The sequence below is a fragment of the Salvelinus fontinalis genome, chromosome 27 (assembly GCF_029448725.1).
Source record: "Salvelinus fontinalis isolate EN_2023a chromosome 27, ASM2944872v1, whole genome shotgun sequence".
Classification (NCBI taxonomy): Eukaryota; Metazoa; Chordata; class Actinopteri; order Salmoniformes; family Salmonidae; genus Salvelinus; species Salvelinus fontinalis.
In genome coordinates this window covers 36105700-36127766 of record NC_074691.1, presented here as the reverse complement: position 1 = coordinate 36127766, position 22067 = coordinate 36105700, and the positions used below count along the sequence as shown (strand labels likewise).

At 44.5% G+C, this 22067-nt stretch overlaps 1 protein-coding gene across 1 annotated transcript in view; it reads left to right on the top strand.

Moving 5' to 3' along the window:
* LOC129825677 (uncharacterized) overlaps positions 1–22067 on the top strand; it is a 63212-nt gene that overhangs the window by 4063 nt on the left and 37082 nt on the right. Inside the window, exons 3-5 of the mRNA XM_055885865.1 lie at positions 498–559; positions 20267–20610; positions 20698–20988. Of these exons, the coding sequence (XP_055741840.1) occupies positions 498–559; positions 20267–20610; positions 20698–20988 (697 nt within the window). The remainder of the gene's footprint in view (positions 1–497; positions 560–20266; positions 20611–20697; positions 20989–22067) is intronic.

The following is a 22067-nucleotide window of genomic DNA, read 5'->3' as shown; positions in this document are numbered from 1 at the left end:
GAGAAAGAGAGAGTCAATGTTTGCTCTGTGGTATCTCTGTGGTACATGTACAATACCATGGTCTAATTGTAAGGTAAATACTCCACCCTGTCCCTGTCACTGTCCACAACATCAGGCTGCTTCCTGCTCTCTAGATGAGTGATGTCACATGGGCAGTGTTTGTGGACAGGGCTGTGTGTACGGTGGTGACAGAAACTATTCCATTAATTTCTTCAATTCTAATTCCTCAGAAAACACATCAGATGTGTGTGTGTGTTTTGTCAGGGGCCTCTCCTTGTGCACACACTCCTAAAAACACACCTAAGCACCAGCTGTTTATCCTACAAAGAAAACACCCATGACAAAACTATCCAACAAACAGATACATCTATAAATGGCTTCAGTGTGATTAAGAGAACACGATGAGGAATGGTAACCATATGTGAAGTAGAACACAGTTCAGTTGTGATAGTTTTGTTCCTGTTTATGTTGATGAGTCGACTCTCTCTGTCCTCCAGAACACCAGGCAGCCCTCCTGCAGCTGAAGAGAGAATGCAAAGAGGAGGTGGAGAAGATACAGGTCAGTAAAGCACCGTACTACACCAACTTAGTCACAGACCTGTAGGTCAGATTGTTCTCGTTGTGTCACAACCCTAACTGTTCTCGTTGTAACATGACCCTAACTGTTCTCGTTGTGTCACAACCCTAACTGTTCTCGTTGTAACACAACCCTAACTGTTCTCGGTGTAACACGACCCTAACTGTTCTCGTTGTAACATAACCCTAACTGTTCTCGTTGTAACACAACCCTAACTGTTCTCGATGTAACACAACCCTAACTGTTCTCGGTGTAACAGAACCCTAACACGACCCTAACTGTTCTCGTTGTAACACAACCCTAACTGTTCTCGTTGTAACATGACCCTAACTGTTCTCGTTGTGTCACAACCCTAACTGTTCTCGTTGTAACACAACCCTAACTGTTCTCGTTGTAACACAACCCTAACTGTTCTCGTTGTAACACAACCCTAACTGTTCTCGTTGTGTCACAACCCTAACTGTTCTCGTTGTAACATGACCCTAACTGTTCTCGTTGTGTCACAACCCTAACTGTTCTCGTTGTGTCACAACCCTAACTGTTCTCGTTGTAACACAACCCTAACTGTTCTCGTTGTGTCACAACCCTAACTGTTCTCGTTGTAACACAACCCTAACTGTTCTCGTTGTAACACAACCCTAACTGTTCTCGTTGCGTCACAACCCTAACTGTTCTCGTTGTAACACAACCCTAACTGTACTCGTTGTAACACAACCCTAACTGTTCTCGTTGTAACACAACCCTAACTGTTCTCGTTGTAACACAACCCTAACTGTTCTCGTTGTAACACAACCCTAACTGTTCTCGTTGTAACACAACCCTAACTGTAATCGTTGTAACACAACCCTAACTGTTCTCGTTGTTACACAACCCTAACTGTTCTCGTTGTAACACAACCCTAACACAACCCTAACTGTACTAGTTGTAACACAACCCTAACTGTTCTTGTTGTAAAACAACCCTAACTGTTCTCGTTGTAACACAACCCTAACTGTTCTCGTTGTAACACAACCCTAACTGTTCTCGTTGTGACACAACCCTAACTGTTCTCGCTGTAACACAACCCTAACTGTTCTCGTTGTGACACAACCCTAACTGTTCTAGTTGTGACACAACCCTAACTGTTCTCGTTGCGTCACAACCCTAACTGTACTCGTTGTGACACAACCCTAACTGTACTCGTTGTGACACAACCCTAACACGACCCTAAGTGTTCTCGTTGTAACACAACCCTAACACAACCCTAACACGACCCTAACCGTTCTCGGTGTAACACAACCCTAACTGTTCTCGTTGTGTCACAACCCTAACACAACCCTAACTGTTCTCGTTGCGTCACAACCCTAACTGTTCTCGTTGTAACATGACCCTAACTGTTCTCGTAGTGTCACAACCCTAACTGTTCTCGTTGTAACACAACCCTAACTGTTCTCGGTGTAACACGACCCTAACTGTTCTCGTTGTAACATAACCCTAACTGTTCTTGTTGTAACACAACCCTAACTGTTCTCGATGTAACACAACCCTAACTGTTCTCGGTGTAACACAACCCTAACACGACCCTAACTGTTCTCGTTGTAACACAACCCTAACTGTTCTCGTTGTGTCACAACCCTAACTGTTCTCGTTGTAACACAACCCTAACTGTTCTCGTTGTAACACAACCCTAACTGTTCTCGTTGCGTCACAACCCTAACTGTTCTCGTTGTAACACAACCCTAACTGTACTCGTTGTAACACAACCCTAACTGTTCTCGTTGTAACACAACCCTAACTGTTCTCGTTGTAACACAACCCTAACTGTTCTCGTTGTAACACAACCCTAACTGTTCTCGTTGTAACACAACCCTAACTGTTCTCGTTGTAACACAACCCTAACTGTTCTCGTTGTAACACAACCCTAACTGTTCTCGTTGTAACACAACCCTAACTGTTCTCGTTGTTACACAACCCTAACTGTTCTCGTTGTAACACAACCCTAACACAACCCTAACTGTACTAGTTGTAACACAACCCTAACTGTTCTTGTTGTAACACAACCCTAACTGTTCTCGTTGTAACACAACCCTAACTGTTCTCGTTGTAACACAACCCTAACTGTTCTCGTTGTGACACAACCCTAACTGTTCTCGCTGTAACACAACCCTAACTGTTCTCGTTGTGACACAACCCTAACTGTTCTCGTTGTGACACAACCCTAACTGTTCTCGTTGCGTCACAACCCTAACTGTACTCGTTGTGACACAACCCTAACTGTACTCGTTGTGACACAACCCTAACACGACCCTAAGTGTTCTCGTTGTAACACAACCCTAACACAACCCTAACACGGCCCTAACTGTTCTCGGTGTAACACAACCCTAACTGTTCTCGTTGTGTCACAACCCTAACACAACCCTAACTGTTCTCATTGTAACACAACCCTAACACAACCCTAACTGTTCTCATTGTAACACAACCCTAACTGTTCTCGTTGTAACACGACCCTAACTGTTCTCGTTGTGTCACAACCCTAACTGTTCTCGTTGTGACACAACCCTAACACGACCCTAACTGTTCTCGTTGTGACACAACCCTAACACGACCCTAACTGTTCTCGTTGTAACACAACCCTAACTGTTCTCGTTGTAACACAACCCTAACACAACCCTAACTGTTCTCATTGTAACACAACCCTAACTGTTCTCGTTATAACACGACCCTAACTGTTCTCGTTGTGTCACAACCCTAACTATTCTCGTTGTGACACAACCCTAACACGACCCTAACTGTTCTCGTTGTGACACAACCCTAACACGACCCTAACTGTTCTCGTTGTAACACAACCCTAACTGTTCTCGTTGTAACAAAACCCTAACTGTTCTCGTTGCGTCACAACCCTAACTGTTCTCGTTGTAACACGACCCTAACTGTTCTCGTTGTGTCACAACCCTAACTGTTCTCGTTGTGACACAACCCTAACACGACCCTAACTGTTCTCGTTGTGACACAACCCTAACTGTTCTCGTTGTGACACAACCCTAACACGACCCTAACTGTTCTCGTTGTAACACAACCCTAACTGTTCTCGTTGTAACACAACCCTAACTGTTCTCGTTGTAACACAACCCTAACTGTTCTCGTTGTGTCACAACCCTAACTGTTCTCGTTGTAACACAACCCTAACTGTTCTCGTTGTGTCACAACCCTAACTGTTCTCGTTGCGTCACAACCCTAACTGTTCTCGTTGTAACACGACCCTAACTGTTCTCGTTGTAACACAACCCTAACTGTTCTCGTTGTAACACAACCCTAACTGTTCTCGTTGTAACACAACCCTAACTGTTCTCGTTGTAACACAACCCTAACTGTTCTCGTTGTAACACAACCCTAACTGTTCTCGTTGTAACACAACCCTAACTGTTCTCGTTGTAACACAACCCTAACTGTTCTCGTTGTAACACAACCCTAACTGTTCTCGTTGTGACACAACCCTAACTGTTCTCGTTGCGTCACAACCCTAACTGTACTCGTTGTGACACAACCCTAACACAACCCTAACACGACCCTAAGTGTTCTCGTTGTAACACAACCCTAACACAACCCTAACACGACCCTAACTGTTCTCGGTGTAACACAACCCTAACTGTTCTCGTTGTGTCACAACCCTAACAAAACCCTAACTGTTCTCATTGTAACACAACCCTAACACAACCCTAACTGTTCTCGTTGTAACACAACCCTAACACAACCCTAACTGTTCTCATTGTAACACAACCCTAACTGTTCTCGTTGTAACACGACCCTAACTGTTCTCGTTGTGTCACAACCCTAACTGTTCTCGTTGTGACACAACCCTAACACGACCCTAACTGTTCTCGTTGTAACACAACCCTAACTGTTCTTTTTGTAACACAACCCTAACTGTTCTCGTTGTAACACAACCCTAACTGTTCTCGGTGTAACACAACCCTAGCTGTTCTCGTTGTGTCACAACCCTAACTGTTCTCGTTGTAACACGACCCTAACTGTTCTCGGTGTAACACAACCCTAACTGTTCTCGTTGTGTCACAACCCTAACTGTTCTCGTTGTAACACAACCCTAACTGTACTCGGTGTGTCACAACCCTAACACAACCCTAACTGTACTCGTTGTAACACAACCCTAACTGTTCTCATTGTAACACAACCCTAACACAACCCTAACTGTTCTCGTTGTGACACAACCCTAACTGTTCTCGTTGTAACACGACCCTAACTGTTCTCGTTGTGACACAACCCTAACACGACCCTAACTGTTCTCGTTGTAACACAACCCTAACTGTTCTCGTTGTGACACAACCCTAACTGTTCTCGGTGTAACACAACCCTAACTGTTCTCGTTGTGTCACAACCCTAACTGTTCTCGTTGTAACACAACCCTAACTGTTCTCGTTGTGACACAACCCTAACTGTTCTCGTTGTGTCACAACCCTAACTGTTCTCGTTGTAACACAACCCTAACTGTTCTCATTGTAACACAACCCTAACACGACCCTAACTGTTCTCATTGTAACACAACCCTAACTGTTCTCGTTGTGACACAACCCTAACTGTTCTCATTGTAACACGACCCTAACTGTTCTCGTTGTAACACGACCCTAACTGTTCTTGTTGAAACACGACCCTAACTGTTCTCGTTGTTACACGACCCTATCTGTTCTCGTTGTTACACGACCCTAACTGTTCTCGTTGTGTCACAACCTTAACACAACCCTAACTGTTCTCGTTGTAACACAACCCTAACTGTACTCGTTGTGTCACAACCCTAACTGTTCTCGTTGTAACACAACCCTAACTGTTCTCGTTGTAACACAACCCTAACTGTTCTCGTTGTAACACAACCCTAACTGTTCTCGTTGTAACACAACCCTAACACAACCCTAACTGTTCTCGTTGTGTCACAACCCTAACACAACCCTAACTGTTCTCGTTGTAACACAACCCTAACTGTACTCGTTGTGTCACAACCCTAACTGTTCTCGTTGTAACTCAACCCTAACTGTTCTCGTTGTGTCACAACCCTAACACAACCCTAACTGTACTCGTTGTGTCACAACCCTAACTGTTCTCGTTGTAACACAACCCTAACTGTTCTCGTTGTAACACAACCCTAACTGTTCTCGGTGTGTCACAACCCTAACTGTTCTCGTTGTAACACAACCCTAACTGTTCTCGTTGTAACACAACCCTAACTGTTCTCGTTGTAACACAACCCTAACTGTTCTCGTTGTAACACAACCCTAACTGTTCTCGTTGTAACACAACCCTAACTTATCTCGATTTAACACAACCCTAACTGTTCTCGGTGTAACACAACCCTAACACGACCCTAACTGTTCTCGTTGTAACACAACCCTAACTGTTCTCGTTGTATCATGACCCTAACTGTTCTCGTTGTGTCACAACCCTAACTGTTCTCGTTGTAACACAACCCTAACTGTTCTTGTTGTGACACAACCCTAACTGTTCTCGCTGTAACACAACCCTAACTGTTCTCGTTGTGACACAACCCTAACTGTTCTCGTTGTAACATAACCCTAACTGTTCTCGTTGCGTCACAACCCTAACTGTACTCGTTGTGACACAACCCTAACTGTACTCGTTGTGACACAACCCTAACACGACCCTAAGTGTTCTCGTTGTAACACAACCCTAACACAACCCTAACACGACCCTAACTGTTCTCGGTGTAACACAACCCTAACTGTTCTCGTTGTGTCACAACCCTAACACAACCCTAACTGTTCTCATTGTAACACAACCCTAACACAACCCTAACTGTTCTCATTGTAACACAACCCTAACTGTTCTCGTTGTAACACGACCCTAACTGTTCTCGTTGTGACACAACCCTAACACGACCCTAACTGTTCTCGTTGTAACACAACCTTAACTGTTCTCATTGTAACACAACCCTAACTGTTCTCGTTGTAACACGACCCTAACTGTTCTCGTTGTGTCACAACCCTAACTGTTCTCGTTGTGACACAACCCTAACACGACCCTAACTGTTCTCGTTGTGACACAACCCTAACACGACCCTAACTGTTCTCGTTGTAACACAACCCTAACTGTTCTCGTTGTAACACAACCCTAACTGTTCTCGTTGCGTCACAACCCTAACTGTTCTCGTTGTGACACAACCCTAACACGACCCTAACTGTTCTCGTTGTGACACAACCCTAACACGACCCTAACTGTTCTCGTTGTAACACAACCCTAACTGTTCTCGTTGTAACACAACCCTAACTGTTCTCGTTGCGTCACAACCCTAACTGTTCTCGTTGTAACACAACCCTAACTGTTCTCGTTGTGTCACAACCCTAACTGTTCTCGTTGTGACACAACCCTAACACGACCCTAACTGTTCTCGTTGTGACACAACCCTAACACGACCCTAACTGTTCTCGTTGTAACACAACCCTAACTGTTCTCGTTGTGACACAACCCTAACACGACCCTAACTGTTCTCGTTGTAACACAACCTTAACTGTTCTCATTGTAACACAACCCTAACTGTTCTCGTTGTAACACGACCCTAACTGTTCTCGTTGTGTCACAACCCTAACTGTTCTCGTTGTGACACAACCCTAACACGACCCTAACTGTTCTCGTTGTGACACAACCCTAACACGACCCTAACTGTTCTCGTTGTAACACAACCCTAACTGTTCTCGTTGTAACACAACCCTAACTGTTCTCGTTGCGTCACAACCCTAACTGTTCTCGTTGTAACACAACCCTAACTGTTCTCGTTGTGTCACAACCCTAACTGTTCTCGTTGTGACACAACCCTAACACGACCCTAACTGTTCTCGTTGTGACACAACCCTAACACGACCCTAACTGTTCTCGTTGTAACACAACCCTAACTGTTCTCGTTGTAACACAACCCTAACTGTTCTCGTTGTAACACAACCCTAACTGTTCTCGTTGTGTCACAACCCTAACTGTTCTCGTTGTGTCACAACCCTAACTGTTCTCGTTGTGTCACAACCCTAACTGTTCTCGTTGCGTAACAACCATAACTGTTCTCGTTGTAACACGACCCTAACTGTTCTCGTTGTAACACAACCCTAACTGTTCTCGTTGTAACACAACCCTAACTGTTCTCGTTGTAACACAACCCTAACTGTTCTCGTTGTAACACAACCCTAACTGTTCTCAATGTAACACAACCCTAACTGTTCTCGTTGTAACACAACCCTAACTGTTCTCGTTGTAACACAACCCTAACTGTTCTCGCTGTAACACAACCCTAACTGTTCTCGTTGTGACACAACCCTAACTGTTCTCGTTGTGACACAACCCTAACTGTTCTCGTTGCGTCACAACCCTAACTGTACTCGTTGTGACACAACCCTAACTGTACTCGTTGTGACACAACCCTAACACGACCCTAAGTGTTCTCGTTGTAACACAACCCTAACACAACCCTAACACGACCCTAACTGTTCTCGGTGTAACACAACCCTAATTGTTCTCGTTGTGTCACAACCTTAACACAACCCTAACTGTTCTCATTGTAACACAACCCTAACACAACCCTACCTGTTCTCATTGTAACACAACCCTAACTGTTCTCGTTGTAACACGACCCTAACTGTTCTCGTTGTGTCACAACCCTAACTGTTCTCGTTGTGACACAACCCTAACACGACCCTAACTGTTCTCGTTGTGACACAACCCTAACACGACCCTAACTGTTCTCGTTGTAACACAACCTTAACTGTTCTCATTGTAACACAACCCTAACTGTTCTCGTTGTAACACGACCCTAACTGTTCTCGTTGTGTCACAACCCTAACTGTTCTCGTTGTGACACAACCCTAACACGACCCTAACTGTTCTCGTTGTGACACAACCCTAACACGACCCTAACTGTTCTCGTTGTAACACAACCCTAACTGTTCTCGTTGTAACACAACCCTAACTGTTCTCGTTACGTCACAACCCTAACTGTTCTCGTTGTGACACAACCCTAACACGACCCTAACTGTTCTCGTTGTGACACAACCCTAACACGACCCTAACTGTTCTCGTTGTAACACAACCCTAACTGTTCTCGTTGTAACACAACCCTAACTGTTCTCGGTGTAACACAACCCTAACTGTTCTCGTTGTGTCACAACCCTAACTGTTCTCGTTGTAACACGACCCTAACTGTTCTCGGTGTAACACAACCCTAACTGTTCTCGTTGTGTCACAACCCTAACTGTTCTCGTTGTGACACGACGCTAACTGTTCTCGTTGTGTCACAACCCTAACAAAACCCTAACTGTTCTCATTGTAACACAACCCTAACACGACCCTAACTGTTCTCGGTGTAACACAACCCTAACTGTTCTCGTTGTAACACAACCCTAACTGTTCTCGTTGTGACACGACCCTAACTGTTCTCGTTGTGTCACAACCCTAACACAACCCTAACTGTTCTCATTGTAACACAACCCTAACACAACCCTAACTGTTCTCGTTGTAACACAACCCTAACACAACCCTAACTGTTCTCATTGTAACACAACCCTAACTGTTCTCGTTGTAACACGACCCTAACTGTTCTCGTTGTGTCACAACCCTAACTGTTCTCGTTGTGACACAACCCTAACACGACCCTAACTGTTCTCGTTGTAACACGACCCTAACTGTTCTCGGTGTAACACAACCCTAACTGTTCTCGTTGTGTCACAACCCTAACTGTTCTCGTTGTAACACAACCCTAACTGTTCTCGTTGTGTCACAACCCTAACACAACCCTAACTGTACTCGTTGTAACACAACCCTAACTGTTCTCATTGTAACACAACCCTAACACAACCCTAACTGTTCTCGTTGTGACACAACCCTAACTGTTCTCGTTGTAACTTGACCCTAACTGTTCTCGTTGTGACACAACACTAACACGACCCTAACTGTTCTCGTTGTAACACAACGCTAACTGTTCTCGTTGTGACACAACCCTAACTGTTCTCGGTGTAACACAACCCTAACTGTTCTCGTTGTGTCACAACCCTAACTGTTCTCGTTGTAACACAACCCTAACTGTTCTCGTTGTGACACAACCCTAACTGTTCTCGTTGTGTCACAACCCTAACTGTTCTCGTTGTGACACAACCCTAACTGTTCTCATTGTAACACGACCCTAACTGTTCTCGTTGTAACACAACCCTAACTGTTCTCGTTGTTACACGACCCTATCTGTTCTCGTTGTTACACGACCCTAACTGTTCTCGTTGTGTCACAACCCTAACACAACCCTAACTGTTCTCGTTGTAACACAACCCTAACTGTACTCGTTGTGTCACAACCCTAACTGTTCTCGTTGTAACACAACCCTAACTGTTCTTGTTGTAACACAACCCTAACTGTTCTCGTTGTAACACAACCCTAACTGTTCTCGTTGTAACACAACCCTAACACAACCCTAACTGTACTCGTTGTAACATAACCCTAACTGTTCTCGTTGTAAGATAACCCTAACTGTGCTCGTTGTAACACAACCCTAACACAACCCTAACTGTTCTCGTTGTGTCACAACCCTAACACAACCCTAACTGTTCTCGTTGTAACACAACCCTAACTGTACTCGTTGTGTCACAACCCTAACTGTTCTCGTTGTAACACAACCCTAACTGTTCTCGTTGTGTCACAACCCTAACACAACCCTAACTGTACTCGTTGTGTCACAACCCTAACTGTTCTCGTTGTAACACAACCCTAACTGTTCTCGTTGTAACACAACCCTAACTGTTCTCGGTGTGTCACAACCCTAACTGTTCTCGTTGTAACACAACCCTAACTGTTGTCGTTGTGTCACAACCCTAACTGTTCTCGTTGTGTCACAACCCTAACTGTTCTCGTTGTAACACAACCCTAACTGTTCTCGTTGTAACACGACCCTAACTGTTCTCGTTGTTACACAACCCTAACTGTTCTCGTTGTGTCACAACCCTAACTGTTCTCGTTGTAACACAACCCTAACTGTTCTCGTTGTGTCACAACCCTAACTGTTCTCGTTGTAACACAACCCTAACTGTTCTCGTTGTGTCACAACCCTAACTGTTCTCGGTGTAACACAACCCTAACTGTTCTCGTTGTGTCACAACCCTAACTGTTCTCGTTGTAACACGACCCTAACTGTTCTCGGTGTAACACAACCCTAACTGTTCTCGTTGTGTCAAAACCCTAACTGTTCTCGTTGTGACAAGACCCTAACTGTTCTCGTTGTGTCACAACCCTAACACAACCCTAACTGTTCTCATTGTAACACAACCCTAACACGACCCTAACTGTTCTCGGTGTAACACAACCCTAACTGTTCTCGTTGTAACACAACCCTAACTGTTCTCGTTGTGACACGACCCTAACTGTTCTCGTTGTGTCACAACCCTAACACGACCCTAACTGTTCTCGGTGTAACACAACCCTAACTGTTCTCGGTGTAACACAACCCTAACTGTTCTCGTTGTGTCACAACCCTAACTGTTCTCGTTGTAACACGACCCTAACTGTTCTCGGTGTAACACAACCCTAACTGTTCTCGTTGTGTCACAACCCTAACTGTTCTCGTTGTGACACGACGCTAACTGTTCTCGTTGTGTCACAACCCTAACACAACCCTAACTGTTCTCATTGTAACACAACCCTAACACGACCCTAACTGTTCTCGTTGTAACACAACCCTAACTGTTCTCGTTGTGACACGACCCTAACTGTTCTCGTTGTGTCACAACCCTAACACAACCCTAACTGTTCTCATTGTAACACAACCCTAACACAACCCTAACTGTTCTCGTTGTAACACAACCCTAACACAACCCTAACTGTTCTCATTGTAACACAACCCTAACTGTTCTCGTTGTAACACGACCCTAACTGTTCTCGTTGTGTCACAACCCTAACTGTTCTCGTTGTGACACAACCCTAACACGACCCTAACTGTTCTCGTTGTAACACGACCCTAACTGTTCTCGGTGTAACACAACCCTAACTGTTCTCGTTGTGTCACAACCCTAACTGTTCTCGTTGTAACACAACCCTAACTGTTCTCGTTGTGTCACAACCCTAACACAACCCTAACTGTACTCGTTGTAACACAACCCTAACTGTTCTCATTGTAACACAACCCTAACACAACCCTAACTGTTCTCGTTGTGACACAACCCTAACTGTTCTCGTTGTAACTTGACCCTAACTGTTCTCGTTGTGACACAACACTAACACGACCCTAACTGTTCTCGTTGTAACACAACGCTAACTGTTCTCGTTGTGACACAACCCTAACTGTTCTCGGTGTAACACAACCCTAACTGTTCTCGTTGTGTCACAACCCTAACTGTTCTCGTTGTAACACAACCCTAACTGTTCTCGTTGTGACACAACCCTAACTGTTCTCGTTGTGTCACAACCCTAACTGTTCTCGTTGTGACACAACCCTAACTGTTCTCATTGTAACACGACCCTAACTGTTCTCGTTGTAACACAACCCTAACTGTTCTCGTTGTTACACGACCCTATCTGTTCTCGTTGTTACACGACCCTAACTGTTCTCGTTGTGTCACAACCCTAACACAACCCTAACTGTTCTCGTTGTAACACAACCCTAACTGTACTCGTTGTGTCACAACCCTAACTGTTCTCGTTGTAACACAACCCTAACTGTTCTTGTTGTAACACAACCCTAACTGTTCTCGTTGTAACACAACCCTAACTGTTCTCGTTGTAACACAACCCTAACACAACCCTAACTGTACTCGTTGTAACATAACCCTAACTGTTCTCGTTGTAAGATAACCCTAACTGTGCTCGTTGTAACACAACCCTAACACAACCCTAACTGTTCTCGTTGTGTCACAACCCTAACACAACCCTAACTGTTCTCGTTGTAACACAACCCTAACTGTACTCGTTGTGTCACAACCCTAACTGTTCTCGTTGTAACACAACCCTAACTGTTCTCGTTGTGTCACAACCCTAACACAACCCTAACTGTACTCGTTGTGTCACAACCCTAACTGTTCTCGTTGTAACACAACCCTAACTGTTCTCGTTGTAACACAACCCTAACTGTTCTCGGTGTGTCACAACCCTAACTGTTCTCGTTGTAACACAACCCTAACTGTTGTCGTTGTGTCACAACCCTAACTGTTCTCGTTGTGTCACAACCCTAACTGTTCTCGTTGTAACACAACCCTAACTGTTCTCGTTGTAACACGACCCTAACTGTTCTCGTTGTTACACAACCCTAACTGTTCTCGTTGTGTCACAACCCTAACTGTTCTCGTTGTAACACAACCCTAACTGTTCTCGTTGTGTCACAACCCTAACTGTTCTCGTTGTAACACAACCCTAACTGTTCTCGTTGTGTCACAACCCTAACTGTTCTCGGTGTAACACAACCCTAACTGTTCTCGTTGTGTCACAACCCTAACTGTTCTCGTTGTAACACGACCCTAACTGTTCTCGGTGTAACACAACCCTAACTGTTCTCGTTGTGTCAAAACCCTAACTGTTCTCGTTGTGACAAGACCCTAACTGTTCTCGTTGTGTCACAACCCTAACACAACCCTAACTGTTCTCATTGTAACACAACCCTAACACGACCCTAACTGTTCTCGGTGTAACACAACCCTAACTGTTCTCGTTGTAACACAACCCTAACTGTTCTCGTTGTGACACGACCCTAACTGTTCTCGTTGTGTCACAACCCTAACACAACCCTAACTGTTCTCATTGTAACACAACCCTAACACAACCCTAACTGTTCTCGTTGTAACACAACCCTAACACAACCCTAACTGTTCTCATTGTAACACAACCCTAACTGTTCTCGTTGTAACACGACCCTAACTGTTCTCGTTGTGTCACAACCCTAACTGTTCTCGTTGTGACACAACCCTAACACGACCCTAACTGTTCTCGTTGTAACACGACCCTAACTGTTCTCGGTGTAACACAACCCTAACTGTTCTCGTTGTGTCACAACCCTAACTGTTCTCGTTGTAACACAACCCTAACTGTTCTCGTTGTGTCACAACCCTAACACAACCCTAACTGTACTCGTTGTAACACAACCCTAACTGTTCTCATTGTAACACAACCCTAACACAACCCTAACTGTTCTCGTTGTGACACAACCCTAACTGTTCTCGTTGTAACTTGACCCTAACTGTTCTCGTTGTGACACAACCCTAACACGACCCTAACTGTTCTCGTTGTAACACAACGCTAATTGTTCTCGTTGTGACACAACCCTAACTGTTCTCGGTGTAACACAACCCTAACTGTTCTCGTTGTGTCACAACCCTAACTGTTCTCGTTGTAACACAACCCTAGCTGTTCTCGTTGTGACACAACCCTAACTGTTCTCGTTGTGTCACAACCCTAACTGTTCTCGTTGTGACACAACCCTAACTGTTCTCATTGTAACACGACCCTAACTGTTCTCGTTGTAACACAACCCTAACTGTTCTCGTTGTAACACGACCCTAACTGTTCTCGTTGTTACACCACCCTTTCTGTTCTCGTTGTTACACGACCCTAACTGTTCTCGTTGTGTCACAACCCTAACACAACCCTAACTGTTCTCGTTGTAACACAACCCTAACTGTACTCGTTGTGTCACAACCCTAACTGTTCTCGTTGTAACACAACCCTAACTGTTCTCGTTGTAACACAACCCTAACTGTTCTCGTTGTAACACAACCCTAACTGTTCTCGTTGTAACACAACCCTAACACAACCCTAACTGTACTCGTTGTAACATAACCCTAACTGTTCTCGTTGTGTCACAACCCTAACACAACCCTAACTGTTCTCGTTGTAACACAACCCTAACTGTACTCGTTGTGTCACAACCCTAACTGTTCTCGTTGTAACACAACCCTAACTGTTCTCGTTGTGTCACAACCCTAACACAACCCTAACTGTACTCGTTGTGTCACAACCCTAACTGTTCTCGTTGTAACACAACCCTAACTGTTCTCGTTGTAACACAACCCTAACTGTTCTCGGTGTGTCACAACCCTAACTGTTCTCGTTGTAACACAACCCTAACTGTTGTCGTTGTGTCACAACCCTAACTGTTCTCGTTGTGTCACAACCCTAACTGTTCTCGTTGTAACACAACCCTAACTGTTCTCGTTGTGTCACAACCCTAACTGTTCTCGTTGTAACACGACCCTAACTGTTCTCGTTGTTACACAACCCTAACTGTTCTCGTTGTGTCACAACCCTAACTGTTCTCGTTGTAACACAACCCTAACTGTTCTCGTTGTGTCACAACCCTAACTGTTCTCGTTGTAACACAACCCTAACTGTTCTCGTTGTGTCACAACCCTAACTGTTCTCGTTGTAACACGACCCTAACTGTTCTCGTTGTTACACAACCCTAACTGTTCTCGTTGTGTCACAACCCTAACTGTTCTCGTTGTAACACAACCCTAACTGTTCTCGTTGTGTCACAACCCTAACTGTTCTCGTTGTGTCACAACCCTAACTGTTCTCGTTGTTACACAACCCTAACTGTTCTCGTTGTGTCACAACCCTAACTGTTCTCGTTGTAACACAACCCTAACTGTTCTCGTTGTAACACAACCCTAACTGTTTTCGTTGTAACACAACCCTAACTGTTCTCGTTGTAACACAACCCTAACTGTTCTCGTTGTGACACAACCCTAACTGTTCTCGTTGTGTCACAACCCTAACTGTTCTCGTTGTGACACAACCCTAACTGTTCTCGTTGTAACACGACCCTAACTGTTCTCGTTGTTACACGACCCTATCTGTTCTCGTTGTTACACGACCCTAACTGTTCTCGTTGTGTCACAACCCTAACACAACCCTAACTGTTCTCGTTGTAACACAACCCTAACTGTACTCGTTGTGTCACAACCCTAACTGTTCTCGTTGTAACACAACCCTAACTGTTCTCGTTGTAACACAACCCTAACTGTTCTCGTTGTAACACAACCCTAACTGTTCTCGTTGTAACACAACCCTAACACAACCCTAACTGTACTCGTTGTAACATAACCCTAACTGTTCTCGTTGTAACATAACCCTAACTGTTCTCGTTGTAACACAACCCTAACACAACCCTAACTGTTCTCGTTGTGTCACAACCCTAACACAACCCTAACTGTTCTCGTTGTAACACAACCCTAACTGTACTCGTTGTGTCACAACCCTAACTGTTCTCGTTGTAACACAACCCTAACTGTTCTCGTTGTGTCACAACCCTAACACAACCCTAACTGTACTCGTTGTGTCACAACCCTAACTGTTCTCGTTGTAACACAACCCTAACTGTTCTCGTTGTAACACAACCCTAACTGTTCTCGGTGTGTCACAACCCTAACTGTTCTCGTTGTAACACAACCCTAACTGTTGTCGTTGTGTCACAACCCTAACTGTTCTCGTTGTGTCACAACCCTAACTGTTCTCGTTGTAACACGACCCTAACTGTTCTCGTTGTTACACAACCCTAACTGTTCTCGTTGTGTCACAACCCTAACTGTTCTCGTTGTAACACAACCCTAACTGTTCTCGTTGTGTCACAACCCTAACTGTTCTCGTTGTGTCACAACCCTAACTGTTCTCGTTGTTACACAACCCTAACTGTTCTCGTTGTGTCACAACCCTAACTGTTCTCGTTGTAACACAACCCTAACTGTTCTCGTTGTAACACAACCCTAACTGTTTTCGTTGTAACACAACCCTAACTGTTCTCGTTGTAACACAACCCTAACTGTTCTCGTTGTGTCACAACCCTAACTGTACTCGTTGTGTCACAACCCTAACTGTTCTCGTTGTAACACAACCCTAACTGTTCTCGTTGTAACACAACCCTAACTGTTCTCGTTGTAACACAACCCTAACTGTTCTCGTTGTAACACAACCCTAACACAACCCTAACTGTTCTCGTTGTGTCACAACCCTAACTGTTCTCGTTGTGTCACAACCCTAACTGTACTCGTTGTAACATAACCCTAACTGTTCTCGTTGTAACATAACCCTAACTGTTCTCGTTGTAACACAACCCTAACACAACCCTAACTGTTCTCGTTGTGTCACAACCCTAACACAACCCTAACTGTTCTCGTTGTAACACAACCCTAACTGTACTCGTTGTGTCACAACCCTAACTGTTCTCGTTGTAACACAACCCTAACTGTTCTCGTTGTGTCACAACCCTAACACAACCCTAACTGTACTCGTTGTGTCACAACCCTAACTGTTCTCGTTGTAACACAACCCTAACTGTTCTCGTTGTAACACAACCCTAACTGTTCTCGGTGTGTCACAACCCTAACTGTTCTCGTTGTAACACAACCCTAACTGTTGTCGTTGTGTCACAACCCTAACTGTTCTCGTTGTGTCACAACCCTAACTGTTCTCGTTGTAACACAACCCTAACTGTTCTCGTTGTGTCACAACCCTAACTGTTCTCGTTGTAACACGACCCTAACTGTTCTCGTTGTTACACAACCCTAACTGTTCTCGTTGTAACACAACCCTAACTGTTCTCGTTGTGTCACAACCCTAACTGTTCTCGTTGTGTCACAACCCTAACTGTTCTCGTTGTTACACAACCCTAACTGTTCTCGTTGTGTCACAACCCTAACTGTTCTCGTTGTAACACAACCCTAACTGTTCTCGTTGTAACACAACCCTAACTGTTTTCGTTGTAACACAACCCTAACTGTTATCGTTGTAACACAACCCTAACACGACCCTAACTGTTCTCGTTGTAACACAACCCTAACACGACCCTAACTGTTCTCGTTTTAACACGACCCTAACTGTTCTCGTTGTAACACAACCCTAACCCAAACACAACCATAACCCTAACACAACCGTAACCCTTACACAACCCTAACACAACCTTAACCCTAACACAACCCTAACACAACCTTAACCCTAACACAACCCTAACACAACCCTAACCCTAACACAACCCTAACCTTAACCCTAACACAACCCTAACCCTAACACAACCCTAACCCTAACACAACCCTAACCTTAACCCAACACAACCCTAACCCTAACACAACCCTAACCCTAACATAACCCAAACACAACCCTAACACAGCCCTAACACAACCCTAACCCTAACACAACCCTAACACAATCCAAACCCTAAGACAACCCTAACCCTAACACAACCCTAACACAACCCTAACCCTAACACAACCCTAACCCTAACCCTAACACAACCCTAACCCTAACCTTAACACAACCCTAACATAAACCCTAACACACCTTAACCTTAACCCTAACCTTAACCCAAACACAACCCTAACACAACCCTAACATAAACCCTAACACAACCCTAACCTTAACACAACCCTAACATAAACCCTAACACAACCCTAACCTTAACACAAGCCTAACCTTAACACAACCCCAACACAACCCTAACCCCAACACAACCCTAACCCCAAAACAACCCTCACCCCAAAACAACCCTCACCCCAAAACATGGCCTGCAACTGCTCTTAAATGCTAGTAAAACTAAATGTATGCTCTTCAACCGATCGCTGCCAACGCACCCGCCTGCCCGACTAGCATCACTACTCTGGACGGTTCTGACTTAGAATATGTGGACAACTACAAATACCTAGGTGTCTGGTTAGACTGTAAACTCTCCTTCCAGACTCACATTAAGCACCTCCAATCCAAAGGTAAATCTAGAATCTGCTTCCTATTTCGCAACAAAGCCTCCTTCACTCATGCTGCCAAACATACCTTCGTAAAACTGACTATCCTACCGATCCATGACTTCGGCGATGTCCTTTACAAAATAGCCTCCAACACTCTACTCAGCAAATTGGATGCAGTCTGTCACAGTGCCAACCGTTTTGTCACCAAAGCCCCATATTCTACACACCACTGCGACCTGTATGCTCTCGTTGGCTGGTCCTCGCTACATATTCGTCGCCAAACCCACTGGCTCCAGGTCATCTATAAGTCTCTGCTAGGTAAAGCTCCACTTTTTCTCAGCTCACTGGTCACAATAGCAACAACCACCCGTAGCACGTGCTCCAGCAGGTATATTTCACCGGTCATCCCCAACACCCCCTTTGGCCGTGTTTCCTTCCAGTTCTCTACTGCCAATGACTGGAATGAATTGCAAAAATCACTGAAGTTGGAGACTTATATCTCCCTCACTAACTTTAAGCGTCAGCTGTCAGAGCAGCTTACCGATCACTGCAGCTCTACACAGCCATCTGTAAATAGCCCATCCAACCAACTACCTACCTCATCCCCATATTTGTTTTTCTGCTCTTTTGCACACCAGTATTTCTACTTGCACATCCTCATCTGCACATATATCACTCCAGTGTTAATTGCTAAATTGTAATTATTTTGCTACTATGGCCTATTTATTGCCTTACCTCCTTACTTAATTTGCACACACTGTATACAGATTTTTCTATTGTGTTATTGACTGTATGTTTGTTTATTCCATGTGTAACTCTGTGTTGTTTTTGTCGCACTGCTTTGCTTTATCTTGGCCAGGTCGCAGTTGTAAATGAGAACTTGTTCTCAACTGGCCTACCTGGTTAAATAAAGGTGAAATAAAATAAAATTTAAATAAATAAAACAACCCTAACCCTAACACAACCTTAACACAACCCTAACCCTAACACAACCCTAACCCTAACACAACCTTAACACAACCCTAACCCTAACACAACCCTAACCCTAACACAACCTTAACACAACCCTAACCCTAACCCTAACACAACCTTAACACAACCCTAACCCTAACCCTAACACAACCTTAACACAACCCTAACCCTAACACAACCCTAACCCTAACACAACCTTAACACAACCCTAACCCTAACACAACCCTAACCCTAACACAACCTTAACACAACCCTAACCCTAACACAACCCTAACCCTAACCCTAACACAACCTTAACACAACCCTAACCCTAACACAACCCTAACCCTAACACAACCCTAACCCTAACACAACCCTAACCTTAACCCTAACACAACCCTAACACAACCCTAACCCTAACACAACCCTAACACAACCCTAACCCCAAAACAACCCTAACACAACCTTAACACAACCCTAACACAACCCTAACCCTAACACAACCCTAACCCTAACACAACCCTAACCCTGACACAACCCTAACCCCAAAACAACCCTAGCCCCAAAACAACCCTATGTCATGCCCTGACCTTAGTTATCTTTGTTTTCTTTATTATTTTGGTTAGGTCAGGGTGTGGCGAGGGTGGGTATGGGTGTTTTTGTCTCGTCTAGGGTTTTTTGTATATCTATGGGGTTTTGGTATTGTATAGGTAAATGTAGGTCTATGGTGACCTGAATTGGTTCCCAATCAGAGGCAGCTGTTTATCGTTGTCTCTGATTGGGGATCCTATTTATGTTGCCATTTTCCATTTTGGTTTTGTGGGTTATTGTCTATGTGTAGTTGCATGTCAGCACTCGTGTTTATGGCATCACGTTCGTTTTGTTATTTTTGTTAGTTTGTTTAGTGTTCTTCGTTTAAATAAAGAAGAATGTATTAATCTCACGCTGCGCCTTGGTCTCCTCGTTATGACGAACGTGACACCCTAAAACAACCCTAACACAACTTTAACCCTAAAACAACCCTAACCTTAACCTTGTATAAATATGAATGCAGGAGGACTATGGGAAGCAGCTGCACCAGCTGAGAGGGGACAACGAAGAGTGTGTAACCCATCTGGAGGTCACCTTGGCCAGGCTACAAAGTGACTTGGCCCTGGGTGCCCACCACCGCCGTGGAGAGCTCCGAGACGTGGCCGTATCCACGGGAGATGGCCTCTCATCCCGGGCCTTCCGCACTGTGTACGTCCAGACGGACCACATGACCTTCCCCCAACCCCCCCTCAACTTGCCTAAGAGACTGGATCTGGCTTCTATCAGTCTAAATCTGTCTTGTCAGGCTACCTCTCCCTCTTCTTCCCCCGTTCATCTCCCTCCACCTCCTGCTCCTCCAATCCCACTATCCGAACCACCTGCACCTCATGAAGGCTTATTATCAGGCAACCTAGCCCCATCTCCTCCTCCTCTTCCTTTCCTTCCTGCTCTAACCCAGACCCAGGGACTCGACGGGCCCCCTCCACCTCTTCCGACCCCTCCACCAGGGTCCGCCCCTCCACCTCCACCCCCTCCACCAGGGTCCGCCCCTCCACCTCCACCACCAGGCTGTGGCCCCCCACCACCTCCACCCCCTCCACCAGGCTGTGGCCCCCCACCACCTCCCCCTCCAGGGTGTCTGACCTTCAGTACCATGCTAGATAAACCCCCCAGGAAGCCGGCTGTGCAACCAGCCTGCCCCATGAAACCTCTCTACTGGACCAGGATACAGACACAGGACAACAAGTAGGTGTTACAACTAACAATCAATTCAATTAAATAGGGAATGTTTTATTTTAGGTTTTTTTTTGTGTGAAGAAAATTGTATAATTTTTTTTTTGTATCTGTCTGCCTACCGATGAAAACTATCCAGCTGGCTAAATCTGGCACATTTACAGAATATAATTAGTGTTCATTGTCCCTGTCAACTTGATTAATCAATCAATCAATCAGATGTATTTATAAAGCCCTTTTACATCAACAGATGTCAGAATAGCATTATAAATATTCACTTACCTTTGATAATCTTCATCAGAATGCACTCCCAGGAATCCCAGTTCCACAATAAATGTTTGTTTTGTTTGATGAAGTCCATCATTTATGTCCAAATACCTCCTTGTTGTTCGCGCGTTTAGCCCAGTTATCAAAATTCATGACGCGCGATCACTAGGTGCAGACGAAAAGTCAAAAAGTTCCGTTACTGTCCGTAGAAGTATGTCAAACGATGTATAGAATCAATCTTTAGGATGTTTTAAAATTAAATCTTCAATAATGTTCCAACCGGAGAATTCCTTTGTCTGTAGAATTGCAATGGAACACAAGCTAACTCTCACATGAACGCGCATGGTCAGCTCGTGGCTCTCTGGCAGACCTCTGACTCATTCCCCTCTCATTCGCCCCCACTTCACAGTAGAGGCCTCAAACAAGGTTCTAAAGAAGGTTTACATCTAGTGGAAGCCTTAGGATGTGCAATATGACCCCATTTCCACTGTATATTGGATAAGCAAAGAGTTGAAAAACTACAAACATCAGATATCCCACTTCCTGGTTGGATTTTTTTCTCCGGTTTTTGCCTGTCATATGAGTTCTGTTATACTCACAGACATCATTCAAACAGTTTTAGAAACTTTAGAGTGTTTTCTATCAATATCTATTAATAATATGCATATCCTAGCATCTGGGCCTGAGTAGCAGGCAGCTTACTCTGGGCACGCTTTTCATCCGGACGTGAAAATACTGCCCCCTAGCCTAGAGAAGTTAAAGAGTTTAAGTATAGCCAATTGGAATTTGTGGTGTTTATATTTTATCATTTCATTGAGGATAGC